Below are 16,204 nucleotides of genomic sequence, written 5' to 3' on the forward strand. Positions count from 1 at the left end.
GTTCAGTGGACTGTACAGGATTCTCATCACAATCTCTAAGCATTCCAAAGGCCAGTGGATTTCATCATTTTTCAACACCACTTCAACGCACATAAAAAGTGGGATAGCCTACACTTTTTAAAGTCAAGGTGGGTTTTCGTTTGTGCGGATCCGCGTTCGGCTGCGTATGCGATTAGTCAAAATAGCAACTTTCCCAAACAATAAATCGTATCTATTTGTATCATGTCCATTCAGTTGATATCGTATTCAGTATTGAAATTACTTTTATATTGAATGGAACCACGTACGATATCAACTGAGTGAATACTAGTAGTTCTGTGAACAGTAGACCTCACGCAGTATTCTCATCCACAAGTACCAGATGTCAACTGTTTTAAATGTTAACAAACTAAGTTCACGTTTGAATTTGTATTTCATATGATATCATTCATCCAGTTCCGTGATGATCTTTCTATCTGATGAAAATTAATTTTTTAGAATCAAAAATATTATAATTTCTCCAGCATTATTTAGTTCATTTGTTTATTTTTATTCAACTATTAAATTAGTTTTTTCGAATGTGAGAATATTGATACTGATGGGCACGCATAATAATACCATGACTGCAAAACAAAATATTGAAACCAAAGACCTTAAAGCTGCGATTAGACGAAATTTATTAAAAAATGGTTAATAACTCAATCCTTTTAGATTATATTAGATTGAACATAACTTATCATACACATATATGTGTTTGTCAACTTCCGTTCAATCTGATAGAATCTATAAGGATTAAGTTATAACCATTTTGTTAATAACTTTGGTGTAAACCCAGCTTAAAGATGCATACCTCTTTAATGTCTTTGATTGAAACTATAGACCTTATACAAATACAGTAATAGACTGGCTTCTCCACACATCTGTGTAAACACTTGTCAGCTGATTTATGATGAATAATTCTATAGACTGATTTTTACTCTAATATTGGCGTATGAAGGAGGCTCCTTTTTCCTTTTATATTATCCTTGAAATGCAAAATTTCCAAAAACCTTGTATATACGTCGACGCGCAATACCTATTTAAAAAGGAACATACCTGTCAAATTTCATGAAAATCTATTACCGGGTCTCGCCGTAAATGCACAACATATAAATTTATAAACATTTAAACATTAAGAGAAATGCCAAACCGTCGACTTGAATCTTGGACCTCACTTCGTTCGGTCAATGATACTAATAGATACAATTAATTGATTGGGAAAGTTGCTATTTTGACTATATGCAGCCGGACGCAGATCCGCACATACGAAAACCCACCTTTAGTTGAAATGATAGGAACGCATGGTTCACATAATTTATTTTTCCACCGCCTGCTATAGTGGATAGTGAGGTCCACGATATGATGGCACTGTTTCATTAGCAATAGTATTGCTATCCTTGTCTATCATTCAACAAAGCGGATAGCGCTATCTCTTTCTCGCTTTGCTCTGTTGCCAGATCGTCTTTTAACAATGTAGAATTGATAATTAATCAACAAAATAACCATGAAAAATTAATCATCTTAATCATGAAAAATCATTATAAAATGATTGAAAAATATAATCTCTTGCTTAGTAGAATATAATTGATTATTCTAAACGAGAATGAACATTTGAAATTACATCAATAAATCTGTATCAGCTACCGTCTACAGAAGGCATTGAAAAGACAGGATCGGCAACGTGTTTTCCTATCTTTCTTCACTGCCATTATAACGTGGACCTCACTATAGATATGATTCAAATCGACCTGCTGTCATCCAAGACTGCAAGTCATCCCGATATATCTGATAAAGTCCTAATATTAATTGACCGAGGGAAGTGAGGTCTAAGATTCAAGTCGCGGGTTTCGCATTTCTCTTCATGTTTATATGTTTTTATGTTTATATCTATGTTCCGCATTTACCGAGAAACGCAGCAATAGATTTTCATGTAATTTGACAGGTAAATAAAATAGTTGACCGAACGTAGTGAGGTCTATGTTTTTACTCGGATTTTGTTTTGTCTGTATGAATTTCTTTATGTAACGCAATTACGGCCAAACGCGTTGATAGAATTCGATGAGATTTGGCAGGAATATTCCTTTTCCAACTGCGCGTCGATGTATGCACACGGTTTTTTGAAATTTTGCATTCTAAGGGTAATATAAAAGGAAAAGGAGTCTCCAACGCCAATATTACCGTAAAAATTCACGGTAGAATATTATTCATCGTAAATCAGCTGTCAAGTGGATTATAAATTGCATGCAGTGACGCATGCAATTTATATCTCAATGTAACTTGGTAAAAATCAGCTGTCGTGTGGACAATTAATTAATTGCAAGCGATCAATTGATAAGTAAAAGTTGAATATTATTTTAGTAGAATTTTTCCCATTCATTTTAGTAGATGGGAAAGTAAAATAATAAACACAATTTTCTCAGATCATTTCGCTATTGGGCTGTCAATAAAACTGGAAAATACAATAAATTATGACAAGAATAAGAATATTATTTTAAACACAAATAATAAGGGTGAAGGCTTAAAGACTAAAACAATGGGTAGGAAGTTTGGGAAGTCCCAAATTCAGCGCTTTATAAATGATCTAGATAAATTGGATTGGACTGAACTTTATCAGAGTCCTGTAGAAAACAAATTTTCATACTTTTACAATTTGCTCAAATATTATTTTGATCTTCACTTTCCGTTTGGTAGAATAGTAAGAGCGAAACAATGTAGTAATAAGTGGATTGATAATGAGATTGTAGACGAACATAAAAGGCTAATTGAAATGCATCAGCGATACAGGAAAGGCCAAAGTAATATAAACTTAAAGAAAACTATAAAAGCACATAAAAAGCATCTAAAAAGAATTATCCTCTACAAAAAAAAGAATTATATTGACTCAAAAATAAAAAAATCAACAAATGTAAACAGAACAATATGGCAAATAGTTAACAATGAAACAACAAACAAAAAGGACAAGAAAGTTATTAAAAATATTGTACTTAAAGAGAATGGTATAGACATAGATGATCCGTATAAAATTTCAAACATACAAAACAATGATTTTGTAGGGATGGTTGACACTCATGTCATCCCTTATCTAACCAAAAGTGACGTAACAGATGAGAAAAATGAAAAAGTTACAAAATTATCATTTAGATGTAAAACAATTGAAGAGAAGGACTTAAGTAAAATAATAGATTCGATAAAACCAAAATGGTCAGCCGGCTATGATGACATACCAATAAAAATAATGAAGGATACTAATTCATCACTCATCAAACCTCTTTTGCACGTAATCAATGCCTCAATTATAACTGGAGTGTACCCAAACGAATTAAAGATATCAAAAGTAATACCAGCATATACGAAAGGAGATCCATCTGACCCTCTCAACTACAGACCTTTGGCCATCCAACCTGCCCTATCTAAAATATTTGAAAAGTGTGTACTAGTTCAGTTAATTGATTATTTTGAAACTAATGGTATACTTGACAAAGAACAACATGGCTATAGAAAAAACAGGTCAACCATTACTGCTTTGATAGAGTTCATAGAAAACATTTTAGAAAACTTAGATGAGGGATTAAATACTGTGGGAGCATTCCTGGATCTAACCAAAGCATTTGACAGTGTGAATCATAAATTATTATTAAATAAACTTCAAAATTACGGAATTAGAGGTAAAGAGCTTAGCTGGATCAAGTCATATCTAGAAGGACGGCAACAGTATGTAAATATAAAGTATACAAGCAATAAAATCAGTACAATATTGGATCAAACTTAAAATGTAATAACTATTCTGTACCACAAGGATCGGTGTTAGGTCCATTTTTGTTTCTGTGCTACTTAGGGGGGTTGCCTAAATACATGTGCGATTTAGTTGAAAATAGTAAATTATGCTTATACGCTGACGATATAAGTCTGTGCATTGCTGATAAGGACTGGAACACAACAGAAATTAAATGTAACAATTCTATATCATTAACTAAAAAGTACCTAAATCACAGACATCTGCTACTTAATGATAACAAAACAAAGTTCCTCCATTTTACTTGTAGAAATTCAGAGGTAAAACAACTTAATTCCGTAGATAATAAGAAAGAAATTAAATTTTTAGGCCTATATCTTGAAAACACACTTAGTTGGTCCGTTCACATTCAAAAAATATGTAAAAAATTAAGCTCAGGAATTTTCGCGCTGAGACGACTAGCAAAAATTTCCAACTTAGAAACGTTAAAAGCAGTGTACTTTGCAATGATCCACTCCCACATTTCATATGGAATTGAAATATATGGAGGAACAAGCATCTCAAACTTAAATAAAATATTCCTATTACAAAAAGAAGCAATAAGAATAATTCTAAATCTTGATAGAGAGCAATCATGCAAGCCATTCTTCAGTAAGTTAAAGTTCATGACGGTGTAAAGCCTGTACATTTATAGGACAATATTATATATAAAAACTAACGAATCTAGATTCCCACGGCAAGTAGATATACATAATTACAACACAAGAAATAAAAATAATTTTACAGTAAAGAAACACAATAAGGAAAAATATAAACAAAGTCCAACGTACATGGGAATAAAATTTATTGGTTGTCTCCCAGGTTGCATAAGACATGAACCTGATAGATCAAAATTTAAGGAATTGCTGAGAGCATATTTGATGGATTTAGCATGCTACAGTATAAACGAGTTTACTGTAAAAAAATGAATTTTATACAGTCACTAATTTCTCTTTAGCTTTAAGTTAGTTTTAGTTTTTGACTTTTTCATGTATGTTTTGGAAAGAAATAAATGATTTATTGATTGATTTTCTCCCGACTTTTCTCTGCTTTCAACTTGGTAAGCTTTTGATGATAGTAGCATAGTTGTTTACAACAAATTACAGTATTGTCGATACAACAACCCAAACAGCCATTAGTTATTTACACACCGATATGCTGTCAAGCACTGCCGTTAATGATTTGGAGATTATTCAAAATACGTTATTGAGGTATCTTTATTTCAAAAAGTATAATACATTTTGTCCAATAGCTTTTTCCACTGAAATTTCGAGGTTATCATTTAAAGTCCAAGAATTAAAAACCAGAAGATCCATTAGAGCATTAATGTTACCGTATTATATGAAATTCTAAATAATAATATATTCATGCCAGTAATCATTTTGTAAAATTTCCATGTTCCATGCAATAGACCAAGACTTCTTGGTGAAAAAAATCTTGCGAAAAATTATGCTGCTCAATTGATGATTAAATTATTATTTTTGAGCTCTACTAACTCTTTATTTTTTTTAATTGTTTCTTCTTTCTTTGTATATACATATTTTTCATATCCCTTCACTAACTTTCCTGAATCTAACTCAAATATCGTTCCCTTCTAATCTTATTAGTTATACTGAATCGTTGTAAATATTTAATAAAATGCGATATTATTTTCTTCTGTTTTCCTTTTTAATTTTAAAGCTATATATAACTTTACACCAAAACCGACACATCAGGACAGGAGATAATTTTATTCACTCTGATGGACAGTATTAGAGGAGGCTGTGGATTTTAACAGCGCGAGGTCTACTGTTCACAGAACTACTAGTTATTGTTGATTCTTGTTAGTAATGTTATTATTAAACCTCATGTATATTTTATTCATCAAGAGAATATATATTTTAAGATTGAGATAAAATACTCTTCTGGTAGACTGGTACTACTGTAGTTCATTTTAATACTTCGACTGTCTAAAAACTTTTGTATGAATTTGGTTTGGAACAGTGCAGAGTAGGAATAACTTAGAGCTACACTATTTTCTTCGTCCAATTACTGATAAGGATAACAACCCAATTATTTTAATCAGAGCTGACTTTGAATATAGAATAGAATAGAATAGAATAGCTTTTATTGTATTGAGCAAATATTATACAAGTAAATAAATTTATAATAAACAAATGCAAGCTGATAACCCTTGGTACTTGACCGTCAGGGTGAGTTGAGATGTATACATGACTTTTAAAGAGTTTTTTGTAAATCTTCCTTTAATACAAGAAATAAATTTTTCAATGAATAAAGTCTCTCACAATTTCGAAATTAGGCACTAATAATTGAATTCAGTTGTCAGAAAATGTCTATATTTCCATGCATCCGCACAGTACCCACTCACTTTCAGCCAGTTCTCACCATTCAAAAGCGTTTTCATCTCTGACCAAGGAAGACACGATTTTCCCAGATGCTTTCGCCTGTGGAAACTAAGAATAGGGCACCTGCCAATGAAATGAACAATATCCTCTTCTTCCCTCAAGTTGCACAAAGAACAAAGTTCAGAGCTGACTTTGGTTCTTACTAAAATATAAAATTATTATTTTTCCACCTAATTATCTTGTTCTTCTTATCGTTGTTGATGTTCTTGTTTTTCCATCTTTTTCTTCTGGTTTTTCTTATTATTAGTTTTTCTTTATTATTATTTTTACACTATCTACTTCATCATCATCATCATCATCATTGATGTTTGTGGTGTCACTTTTGAAAAATTACATTAATTCACCCGCTCTTCTCTCTAGGATTGGTTTCCAGGTACCCACGTTCAATGTCAGAAGAGTTAGGACCTTTCATGTACCAAGATCAAGGACCCTTCATAACTTCTGCTCTCCACTTAATAGGGTTCTGAGGCTATTCAATAGCGTTTGTGAAGGTGTTGATGTGCATGACCCCGTTAGTGAGGTTAGAAGGCGCATTATTGAGGCTATTCATAATTGAATTTGAATTCAGTTTCTGAATTGATTCAATTAATATGATGTCCGTGATTCTTATTAATTTTATAGAGTTGATCAAACCTACAGTTAAAATCACTCAACTTTTATACTTGAATATTTGTTGTTAAAACTTTTTCTTTTTCTTCTCTGCTTTCATCAATTTTCTTCCCACAGTGGCACATGTTTTCCCTTAACCTTTTTCTATGCTCAATTGTAGGCCTATTCTTTTTATAACTTATTGGATAAGTTTCAGATAAGTTTGGATAAGTTAGATTAGTTTTATTCTGTATTTTTTATTTATACTTAGACTACTTACAATTACTAATGATTTACTCATACTTATCATCTTTCTTATGTATTTGTGAATTGCATGAACTGTATCTCTCATTTTTATTTCTTTTAGTAACTTACTTTATTCGATTGTAAATGGTAGTGAAGACTGTTTTGGGCTTAATGCCTGTAGTCTGTAATAGTTGTTCTGTAATAAATAAATAAATAAATATCATCATCATCATCACCATCTTCTGTCTTGTTGTAGTTCTTTCCTTTTTTCTTCTTCTTATTCTCCTATTAATTTGTTCGGCTTTGTGAGGAATATCCTAACATCCCACTGATGTATGCTTCTACAATCAATTTGAGTATTCTTGATCATTTATTGATGTATGTTTCTATGCAGAAAACTAATTGATGTGACAATCGATACTAGTAGTTCTGTGAACAGTAGACCTCACGCAGTTTTCTCATCCACAAGTATCTGATGTCACCTGTTTGAAATGTTAAAAAACTCTGTTCACGTTTGAATTTGTATTCCATAATAATAATATAATTCATCCAGTTCCGTGATAATCTTTCCATCTGATGAAAATTAATTTTTTCAATAAAAAATATTATAATTGTTTCAGCATTATCTAGCTCATTTTATTATTTTTAATCACCCATTGAAGTTACCTATAGTTTATTAAAATGTGAGTATATTGATACTGATGGGCACGCATAATAATACCATGACTGCAAAACAAAATATTGAAACCAAAAACCTTAAAGATGCATACCTCTTTAAGGTATTTGATTGAAACTATAGACCTTAGAAATAGACACGGCTTCTCCAGACATCTGTGTAATCCACTGTTCAGCTGATTGATTATGAATAATTCTATAGTCTGATTAATCCTATCTTCAGAATACAACATTATATATATATATATTATATATATATATATATATATATATATATATATATATATATATATATATATATATAGTGATATCGGAGTATGGAGGAATTCTTTTTATTTTCATATTATCCTTAAAATGTAAAATTTCAAAAAAACCTTGTGCATTCATCGACGCGCAGTTGGAAAGGAATATTCCTGCCAAATCTCATCGAATTCTATCAACGCGTTTGGCCATAATTGCGTTACATAAAGAAATTCATACAGACAAAACAAGATAAGAGTTAAAAAATAGACCTCACAACGTTCGGTCATCTATTTATTTTGCAGTCAAGCCTCCCGTCCCATAATGTAGAAGACGGACAGATTATCGAAATTCTACTGTACAATTTCTTATTTGTCTTGTTACATTGTATTATTTTTTCAATATATTTATATTTATATAGTTTTCAACTTATTCTGCAGACTCCATCAACAATAATGATTTCGAAATGAATAAGTTCCATGAACAACAACAAACTTCAGCTGAGGAGGAGCATGACATCGCTGTGAGAGCGCACAGCAAAATGCTGATTTTTCAAAATAATCAAACAATCAAATCTGACCAACAACCACAAATATGGCAGAAATTGATTGGTCGCATCGGAATAGTAACTTTATTCAGTACAGTGCTATTGCTAATTATTTTTATTGTTCCAATCATAATTTTCGTTTACAAAAATTTGATGGCATTGAAGAACTGCTGTACCAGGTGAGATATTTCATATAATATATTTAATATTATATATTAATTAATATATTAATATATTCTTGTTCTGTATATCCTTGTTGTATATCCTGTTCTTGAGACGAATGTAACTTGGAATTTTAACATGAAAATGACCTATATCGAAACTACTCGTTAAAATATTTTTTACTTTTTAATAATAAAGGGTACTACAAGTTTTATTGACCGAGCGAAGTGAGGTCTGATATTCAAGTCGACGGTTTTGCATTTCTATTTATGTTTGAATAATAATAATATTAATTTGTTAAAAAGTAGCTCATATAAGTGAAGTGTCTGTTCTGTTTGTTTGTATGTTCTACAATAACTTTAGAAAGAATTGATCAATCAGCTTCAAATATTTAACACGTATTCTTCGAACATTTTTACAGGTCAAATTCGTTAAACAACAAAATCAACTTACTCCTTCGTCCTTTTTAATTATATAAAAATGAATAACATTCAAAGTGCATGAGTAAAACATTATTGTGATTTATCATTTAGTCAGCTGGAATCAATTGCATGCCATTTCTGTAATTTTCCATTAATTTAAAAATCTGATGCTGTCCTTTATGCGCCGACACATGATTTCAGATGAATAATACAAAACATATTCATTTATAAGTTCTATATTATTTCGCTTCCGTAAACGTCTGTCTGTCTGTCTATTCTCTATCTGTAGCATAGGCGTGATTATTAATACTACTTGTGATAGCAGTTGCTTTGACGTTGAAAAATTTTCTATGAAAAATTTGTTATTCAAAGTGTAAAATTTGTGAGTAGGAGTTCACTAACACTTGATTATTCAATCTCATTTAATTCATTTTTGCATAATTTATTAGTACCCCATAGAACCTACAGTCATATCATACTTGTAAAAAATATTTAGCTGTTTCCAAAATAGTTCTCACTAAAGCTGCGTTCACACCGGAGTTGATAACACGAATTATTAACAAAAAGTTATTAACTTGACTGAATCGTCAAAATTTTCACTTGACAAAAGTTAATAACTCATGTTTCTAACAGAAAATTCCTTGTTATTAACAACATATTGTTATCAATATAATTGACTTCCATATGATTTCATTTAACGAGAGTATTCATTATGATATATTATTAGCCGGAATAAAAAGCAAAAAATTGTCTTCAAATTTGAATTAAAACATGTGTGTGATCATTAAAATAATTATCTTCATCTGATCTAATGTAAATAAATTATAATGTGTTTACGCCAGAGTTTAAAACAAAAGTTTTCAACATAAGTTAATAACATTTTCTTTTGGCAGCTAGTTTTGTTATCAACAAAACTTTGTCACGTGTTTTGTCTGCATCTGTAGTTATTAGGGAACAGCTGTAGTTGTAGGGTAGGGATCCTGGGCGAGGGGGTTGCGGGGAAGATAGTAACCTGTTATTATAGTTGACCAAGCGAAAATGGGTCTCTCAAGGCCACTGCAATGTTGCCACTGGTGGCCACCTCTCACTCGACCAGTCTATATACATTGACTATATTTCTGCACCCTGAACATCGCTCTTTCCTTCTCATACCTTCCCTCTTCCTCTTTTCCGTCACTACCTGTCACAAATTCTTTTGAGCACGTCAGGTTCAAAAGTTCTATTGTGTCATTCTTTGAAGTTAGAACAATAACATCCCCCGTTACCTCCTCCCATCATCCGCTATATTCTTCAACATCATGAAATGAAGGAAAGAATATTGTTATATATAATGTATAACTCTTTCTTGAGTCATGACATCAAGAAATCCAATTTTATAATGATGATTAGATTTTTTTTATAAATGCAACTATTTATAAACTGAGCTATTATTTCATAAAGGTTACTTGATGACTTTTATAATAATCAATTGGAAGTGGAGTGATGTAATTTTATTTATTTTAGTCAATATTCTTGTAGTGCCCACTTCACTCTGCAATTTTCAATTTGCATGAATTCTCATTTGATTCCCATCACACTTCATCCAGGCTTTGGACAGAGAAGACAAACAAAACTCCACACAATAACAATACTTCACTATCACGCCCTCTCAATTCAATTTTCAATTTCAATTCAATTTATTAAAAACACACAAAACAAGACAAAACAAAATTACAAAGAATTATGAAACAAATAAAACACAATAAAATGTTACAAATATAAAAAACCATGGGCTTTGTGGTTGGGTGTGTTGGAGAAGAGAAAAAAAGAGAGGAAGATACCTAGCCAACTATGGTTTCCCATGTAATAGGCAGGCAAAGAAGAGAAGAGAAGTAATGAGGGAAAAAGGTAAGGGAGAAATGGGGGGAAGGAAGAAAACAGAGGAATAGGTACTCAGAATAAAGGTAAGCGAGTCCACTAAAAAATGAAAAAACAATGCTGGAGCAGAAATCTCGAGTCATATATCTAAATGGAAGAAGAAGTTACTGTATGTCCAGTTTTTTATATCCAGTTTAATTTTTCCGCTGATCTTATTGTCCATGAGAAAGTGATTTGGAATGAGGTTTATTATTTTAGTACCTATGTACACTCACACACACACATTCACTTTCTCTCTTACTAGCCATCCTTAGTACAAAGTGGCAACAGTGTTGGTAGAGACGGGTGATGGTGTCAAGAGCAAGCTTTGACCTTGAGGGACCCATTTTCGTTTGGCCAACTATAACAAAAGTTACCGACTCTCGATGGATAACATGAATCTTGTTAATAACAAGGAATTTTCTGTTGAAAACACGAGTTATCAACTTTTTTCAAGAGAATTTTTTGTGGATTCAGTCAAGTTGACAACTTTTTATTAATAACTCATGTTATCAACTCCGATGTAAACGCAACACAACATGATGTTATTAACTTTTGTAATCAACATCAGTTGCTAACAAAAATGTTAGAAACTTGTGTTATTAACTCCGGTATAAACGCAGCTTAACTCCGTATATATAATAGTAACTGTAAAATGTTAGTTGGTTTAGAGTACGGTACCGTAACTATTGTTTAATCCAATATTTGTTTTACTTTTACAGATACTACAAGCAGAACTCAGAGCCAAATTATTTGAAAATCAAATCAGCAGATTCAAATAACTACAAAGGAACGAATTCAATAACGCTCAGTTCGACTGAGTCCCTCAAATTAATCGAATTTCAGAGTAAAAAAAGTTGAAATCATCAGTTTCTAAGTTATTAGTCCCAATTGATAAAATCTCAATAATACATTGTGTGAATTTTCGAATTTCTTGTGAAACTTTATTTTAACATGGAATTTAAAACTATTTTACAACCTAGAGGGGACCGAAAAATGTATAGCCTTCACTGATTTACTGTGAACGTAAAAGAGAACAACTAGGAATCTTACTTTGCATTGTAGTTCTATGTTTTGTCAAAAGATAGTGTGGGATGAGTAGCCCGCATGCAAACTTTAATAAGTGTTATTTAATCTAGATTTTGATTTGGACTGTAGAATAGATTTGAAAAGGGACAGTTTTGAGCATAGGCCTGTTGTGCCTAGCATAGCCACCTCTAATACAAATTTTTAAAAGATCTAGAAAAATTACTCTGTCACTTCAACATCTTTATCTGTGTGATAGCTTCCAGATAGTCTCAGCTGATGTTTTGAATGAATGGAAAAACTGTTGTGACTGCATGCAATGAATTCTTCAGCTGACTAAATCACAACAATTGTTTTTCTTATGAACTTTGTTATATCCAGAAGAAACGACGAAGGAGTGAGTCAATTTTGTTTTCCAGCGAAAAAGGTAAAAATCTGTAAAAAGGTTCGAAGAATACGTGTTCAAAATTTCAAGCTGATTGATAAACTCTTTCCAAAGTTATTATAGAACCATAGAGTAACAATAACGTAAGTAGATATCCCATGGTATAGGGTGTTTATGACGCAACTTTTACTGTTATCTGAAGCCGATTATTGTCGATTTTTACTGGTTTGACCGGGTAAGAGTGTATGAACGGAACAATATGAGAGACTACCAGCGTCATGAAGTTTCACAGGAAAGAACTACGTGGACTATCGGCTTGAGATAACAGTAAAAATTGCGATATAAACGCCCTATACCATGGGATATCTACTTATGCTATTGTTTATCTATGGTAGAACATACAGACAGACGGACAACGACTTTGGCCTTGAGTGAGTTGAAAGTGAGAACTCACTAACGCTCCGACAATAAGAGATTTAGTCTTTATCCCCCTTAAGAGAACATGTATAAAAAATTGAACCCGAGAAAGTAGGACGTAACGCAAGACACTTTAGTGAGGTCCACGTTATGATGGCAGTGAAGAAAGGTAGGAGAACAACGTTGCCGATCCACTGTCTTGTCAATGCCTTCTATAGGAGGTAGCTGATACAGCTTTATTGATGTAATATTAATTGTTAATCCTCGTTTAAAATCATCAATTATATTTTATTAAGCAAGAAATTATATTTTTCAATAATGAATTTTTATAATTAAGATGAAATATTTTGTTAATTAATTATCGATTCTACATTGTTAAAAGCCGATCTGGCAACAGAGCAAAGCGAGATTAGATTGGATTGGATTTATTTATTTATGTATGTTACAATAATTAATGGCTTATAAAAATACACTAATTTACATTAAATGACGGTACTGCTAATTATTCAACTAATTTTACAAAGTATAAAAAATTAATCAATGAGAATAAAGATTTTTCCTACAGTTACGTTGAAAAGTGGCCATTGCTGCACTGATTACAGAACGCAAAGAATCACTTTTCCGCTCTAGTGCGGGAAAAATTTTTCTGCACTCCAGATTTGCAACATGGCAACGCAAAATACTTAGTAGGTTATATGGAGCAACAGTGCAGCAAAATCAAAATGAAGTTGGTAACAGTGACTGCTGTGGCTGCTATAATGAGCAGAGGTGCAACCAAGCACAACGCGCTAATTATTACTATTATATATTATAACCAAAGACAACATTTTTATTCAATTTGACAATAAAATTAAGGTTTTTATCAATAATAAAATTACACAGAAAAACATTTGATGCATTTCAGGCAATTTTACCCATAATTACCCACTTTTCATATTCAATGGTAACAGTAGGAAAAACTTAATGTGAAATACGTGCGCAAAGTTCCTCTGCTGCACTCAACAAACCATTCCGCCCTCGCCTACGGCTCGGGCGTAAACGTTTCTTTCGGTGCAGCAAACTGTCACTTTGCGCACTAGTTGCACAAATAACTAAAATGCAATTAGAATAACAATAATATAAAATTTTAATGTAACATCATAATTCGGCGGTGTTTCAACAAATAATTGTCGATTCTATAAGAAGGATATAAAATAATATCCTTCCCATCAACACACGACCGGGGAGAGAGATAGCGCTATCCGCTTTGTTGAATGATAGACAAGGATAGCAATACCATTGGTAATCAAACACGGACCTCACTATAGAAGAGTGACTGACCTGATAGCTTCCGGGCGTGTTGCGACACTGTCCACCACTGCAGACGAGCTCGTCACGGCACTCATCGATGTCGAGGCACAATTTGCCGGACGGGTCGGCCTCGAAGCCGGCGTTGCACACGCACCGGTGGGAGCCCATCTGGTTCTCACACGCACCGTTCACGCAGATGTTCGGGTTTTGGGCGCACTCGTTTATGTCTGCAAAAGTGCATTTATTAGTACAGCTATAATAGTGAGCTCCACATTATAATGACAGTGGAGAAAGATAGGAAAACAGTGTTGCCAATTCTCTACTTTCTATAGAAGATAGCTGATACCGGTAAATCTGATGTAATATCCTATTATATTAAGCGAGCAATTTCTGTATATCTGTTTATATTTTTATAGCTGGTTATCTGGTTATTTATGTTCAACGGATCTCGAAAACGGCTCTAACGATTTTCACAAAATTTGAAACATGGTAGGTTTATGATATAAAAATTCTATTGCACTAGGTCTCATCCCTGGGAAAACTTGTTGAAGGACATGGAAAGGATAACAATTATTCATCCTTGGGAAAACATATGATAATTACGTGGAACAGAAGATGCGTGTGGGAGGGAGAGAGAATTATTTCCAGCTGTGTAATCAATCAGCGAGAAATATTATCTAGAAATTTTAATCGAATTGATCAAAATAATCTGATTTTTGTTGACATGACATGATAATCATTCTAAACTACAGTACATCATAGTTTTCAAAGTTAATCATTATTTGACAATTTTAAGTGATTAGTGAGTGTTATTTAGTTATTCATCTGGTTTGTAAATAATCTAAATTAGAACCTTTTTTGTTTTTAAATGTTTGGACTGAAAATTGAACCTGAATTCAAGTGTATGGAACATAACCTACTTTCTGGACTATTTATAGTGTATAAATGAAAATTCGGGGAAGAAACAGTTTTGGGCTGTGCCTGTTAGTACTTCCCCAATCATTTTAAAGAATTGTGTTCTGTTTATCAATAGTTTATGAATAAATAATGAGCAAAGCTCGGTACCCCGATATTTAACTGTTAAAACTTCAAATAGGAAAAATGAAGCATGTAACTACATCTTTTAATATATTATTTTCCTTACCCATTGGTGTTTGCCCCCCCCCCACAACAGTTTAGTGAAATGTGATAAGAATTTCAGTAAGAGATAAAACAAAAAAAAAAATGAAAATATCAATTTTTGAGAAAGTTATACAATTTACCAAAAACTGAAAGTTTTTTTTGGTAATTTTTAGTAAATTGAATAACTTTCGCAAAAAATTATATTTTCAGAAAATGTTTGTTTTATTCAATCAACAATACCTTGAAGAATTTATCCTCTAAATCTCATGGATTTTTATCTATTACCGAATTTGAAATGTTCTGTCCCAAAAATTTAAACTTGAGGCGCTTTATATCTCAAAAAGTAATGTTCGAAAAAAATGTTTTCCTGAGATAACTTTACCATTTTGATAGCTTGATGATATTCAAATCGAAAAACTTCATCAGGAAATATCACCAGAAGAAAGTTAATCTTTAGCCTTTGCACAGCCTTAAACCGAAATGATGGGTTGACAGTTACCATCTCCGCTGTAGGTGAGTCCCGGTCCGTGTGGACAGAGGGCGTTGAACTCGGGGGAGTGGAGAGCGGGGCAGGGCTGGCAGGGCGTGCCCCAGGCAAGGGGCTGGCCCAGCACCACGGTGCAGCAGCAACAACTGGACTTGGTGACTGGTGTCGATGACTGGCCCGAGCATTGGCCGTCTCTATACACAGCATAGCACAGGTCTCGTCTCGAATCTGCACAGTCATTGCCAAATGATAAATACAATTTCACATTATAAGAGGGTCATTTTTTTCAACCTAGTTCATTCAAGTGCAGTAAACCCTATTCTAACAAAAATTTATCGAAAAAATAGTGGATCAGATAAATAATCTAGTCTAAATTATGTAAATATTGAAATAGTAGCCGAAGTATTATTATGCAGTTTTTTACATTGGATGTGACATATTTGGTAATTTTGTGATTCATGAGACTATTTGGAGTATTATTTATTATCTAAATGAAAGAGGAATTT

At 32.6% G+C, this 16,204-nt stretch overlaps 1 protein-coding gene across 1 annotated transcript in view; it reads right to left on the bottom strand.

The window, feature by feature from the left end:
* Positions 1 to 16,204, bottom strand: part of LOC111058703 (fibrillin-2) — a 341,293-nt gene that overhangs the window by 209,807 nt on the left and 115,282 nt on the right. The window contains 2 exon segments of the mRNA XM_039435620.1: positions 14,120 to 14,316; positions 15,711 to 15,926. Of these exon segments, the coding sequence (XP_039291554.1) occupies positions 14,120 to 14,316; positions 15,711 to 15,926 (413 nt within the window).

Source organism: Nilaparvata lugens, chromosome 9 (assembly GCF_014356525.2).
Source record: "Nilaparvata lugens isolate BPH chromosome 9, ASM1435652v1, whole genome shotgun sequence".
Taxonomy (NCBI): domain Eukaryota; kingdom Metazoa; phylum Arthropoda; class Insecta; order Hemiptera; family Delphacidae; genus Nilaparvata; species Nilaparvata lugens.